This window comes from Culex pipiens, chromosome 1, assembly GCF_016801865.2.
Source record: "Culex pipiens pallens isolate TS chromosome 1, TS_CPP_V2, whole genome shotgun sequence".
Classification (NCBI taxonomy): Eukaryota; Metazoa; Arthropoda; class Insecta; order Diptera; family Culicidae; genus Culex; species Culex pipiens.
In genome coordinates this window covers 115116278-115119155 of record NC_068937.1, presented here as the reverse complement: position 1 = coordinate 115119155, position 2878 = coordinate 115116278, and the positions used below count along the sequence as shown (strand labels likewise).

General features: G+C 40.3%; 1 protein-coding gene across 1 annotated transcript; it reads right to left on the bottom strand.

The window, feature by feature from the left end:
- Positions 1-226: 226 nt before the first annotated feature.
- Positions 227-1616, bottom strand: LOC120416276 (odorant receptor 49b-like). The gene has a single exon (XM_039577992.2). It carries the CDS (start codon positions 1533-1535, stop codon positions 315-317), a length of 1221 nt encoding a protein of 406 aa, XP_039433926.1. The 5' UTR covers positions 1536-1616; the 3' UTR covers positions 227-314.
- Positions 1617-2878: the final 1262 nt, after the last annotated feature.

Below are 2878 nucleotides of genomic sequence, written 5' to 3'. Positions count from 1 at the left end.
TTTTACCATCTATTACTGGGCAACCAAGGGCACATTTTGGTCGCTGTTATTTGCCCAAGTAATACCAAAATTTGGTATTCCCGTGTTATTTACCCCTGCTCGGGCAGTTTACAACCAAATGAGCTGATATTTGGCATGAAAGTCCCTATGGGCATGCCCTACAAGGGGAACCATACTAAAACTTGATCTGAGAACTTTTTGAAAAACGTACCCACCCTAATGTACATTGTTGCTGTTTTCCCATACAAACTTCAACGATAAAAAGCGATTTGGTTCAAAATTTGCACAGTTACTTATTTTTACCTAAACCGGATTTACTCCAAAAAGGTAATCAAAACCATCACGTACGAATAGATCGACTTGACCAAACTCATGTAGCTTTCGACGTTGAGCGGTGCCAAGTTGCCGATGGTGATGCTGGTGGGATTCTGCGACATGTGCAGCATAAAGCCGACCTGCTTTGCCTGATCCGCGGACAGCCGGAACCAGTTGATGTCGTAGATGTGGTCCATGATTTGTTCGTTCTGGAACAAGACGCAATTCACATTGATGTTGAGGTTAGAGATCAAGATCCAGGGAAACAGGCCTACCTTTACCGTGATGATCGTTCCCATCAGACAGCTTTTGGTTAGTTTTTCGAATAAAAGTGCCAGAAAAATGCAGGACATTGGATCGGCAAATGTCAATATCACGAGGATCGCACTGATTACTCCCAGATAAATTAAAGCTACTTTGCTTAGCATATAGGAGTTGTACAGATCTTGCAGCATGGATACGTACTCGATCAACAGTTGGTGCAGCTTTTCGATCCGATGTAGTTGGTTTTGGATCGTGGAATCGTCACTTTCCGGAAGGGCCACCAACATCGAGTTCAGCTCTTTGATCTCGTTGCAGAATGCGTTTACGTATGCTGCGTAAGGCATGATGAATGCAATAAACATACATTCGTGGGCCGTGTACATTGTACCAGCTCCCAACAGTATGTAGCCCTGGAACACTAAGGTTTCTACGAATCCCACGGCAGTACTTGGGTCAGCCTTTGGGACAAAAGGCGTAAACAAAAGAATCTTTTTGCCCCACGCTGCCCATATAATAAGTGGCACAATTATACCGGCGACTGCCGCTAACGCATAAAGAACCATCAAACACTTTTGCAACAGTCGAGATAGCTGCAGACCTTTACAGAGAATCGGACCGTTCCCTTCCGTTTCAGCCATGATTTTCAGAATCTCGGTCAGTTTGGTCCGCAGGGCAAGAACCTTTTCAGACCGTAAGGCGCAAACAAGAACGTTCTGTACGCCTATGCATGAAAATAGAAGCGTCGGTAGAACCTGCAGAAACGCAAACAGATCCGATCGTTCCGTCCACAGCAGATACACCAACTCACTCATGACGATCACGACGATCGAAGTGATGTACGCGGTTCGCCAGTTGGGACGATAGTTGGGTTCGAGAACGTTTTGCCCGAGCAGATCGAGCATTCGACAGATATAGTCAAAGTTTCGGTCGAGGTACTGCTGCTCGCGAAACGCCATCGTTTTGACACTGTCGACGGATATCACAACTCACCAAAAAGCGTCCGAAATCGGTTTAGCGAACTTGTAGAATGAAGTATCCCCCAAAAATTCGTCCACGTGTACCGTTTACCGAGGACGTCTAGTTTTTTAAGGGAATGAAAAATTAATAACATGCTACACTTTAAGCCTAGTCTTTTTTCAGATTTACAGCATGAGAATTGAAATTTACCCAGTGAATTTAAAATGCTGATTCCAAAAAAAAAACAATCGTGCTCAGAACAAACATGTGCAAAGGGTTTCCGATAATTTACCACACAAGTAAAACAATAGATTGTGTAGATGGGCCTTGGATCGACAGGACCAAACGTTCAATTATAAAAAAAAATGTCGATTTTTTTTTCGATGAAATAATTTCCTAGTTTAAGCAAAACGATCCATTATTTTAATTATATCTTGTGAAAAATAGCACGCGGCGTGCCCAAGGTTGCAAAAGTTGAGCGGTAATTTGTTTACAGAAGGAAAAAAGAAGTTGCAATAAAGTTCAATCAATACAGCGTAAATACTTGGTAAATACGTTTTTTTCTCTACTTGCAATGGAGCAGTTCTCCCCAGCCCGGGAACATTTTGACAGCTTCCATACAAACTGAGCGTACCTCTTTTTGTGGGCCCAGTGGGCCTAAGATGGCGGCCTTCGATATTATCTAGCCAAACTTTTGAAAATGGCTAATTGTTTGAATAAATATAGTTTTTTCCATGTTTCGGTTTGAAACGACAAACTAAGTAGTTTTATTAAAAAACTTGTTTAGAGATACGCCAGGTTCAAATATTAGTCTCGAACAGTTGAAGTGAGCGTGCCGTGAATGTAACTTTTTATCACTAAAACTTGATTTGCAAAAAAACACTATTTTTAATTATTTTTTTTTTGATATGTTTTAGAGGACATAAAATGCCAACTTTTCAGAAATTTTCAGGTTGTGCAAAAAATCATTGACCGAGTTATGATTTTTTTAATCAATACTGATTTTTTCAAAAAATCGAAATTTTGGTCGCAAAACTTTTTCAACTTCATTTTTCGATGTAAAATCAAATTTGCAATCAAAAAGTACTTTACTGAAATTTTGATAAAGTGCACCGTTTTTAAGTTAAATCCACCCACTGAGAATTTTGGCTCGAGCCTCGACTCGATTCAGACTCGATCTCGAGCCAGATCGACTCGAAGCTCGAGCCAAAATTCTCAATGGGCATATTTAGCTGACTTTTTAGAAAATAGTCAAAGTTTTTCATTTTTTTTAAATTTATGCACATGTTTGCCCACTCTTGAAAAAAAATTTTTTTTTGAAAAGCCGAGAAAATTCTCTATA

What these genes read in the sequence shown, in the direction of transcription:
- LOC120416276 (XM_039577992.2), bottom strand. Translation starts at nt 1,535, where the DNA reads ATGGCGTTTCGCGAGCAGCAGTACCTCGACCGAAACTTTGACTATATC.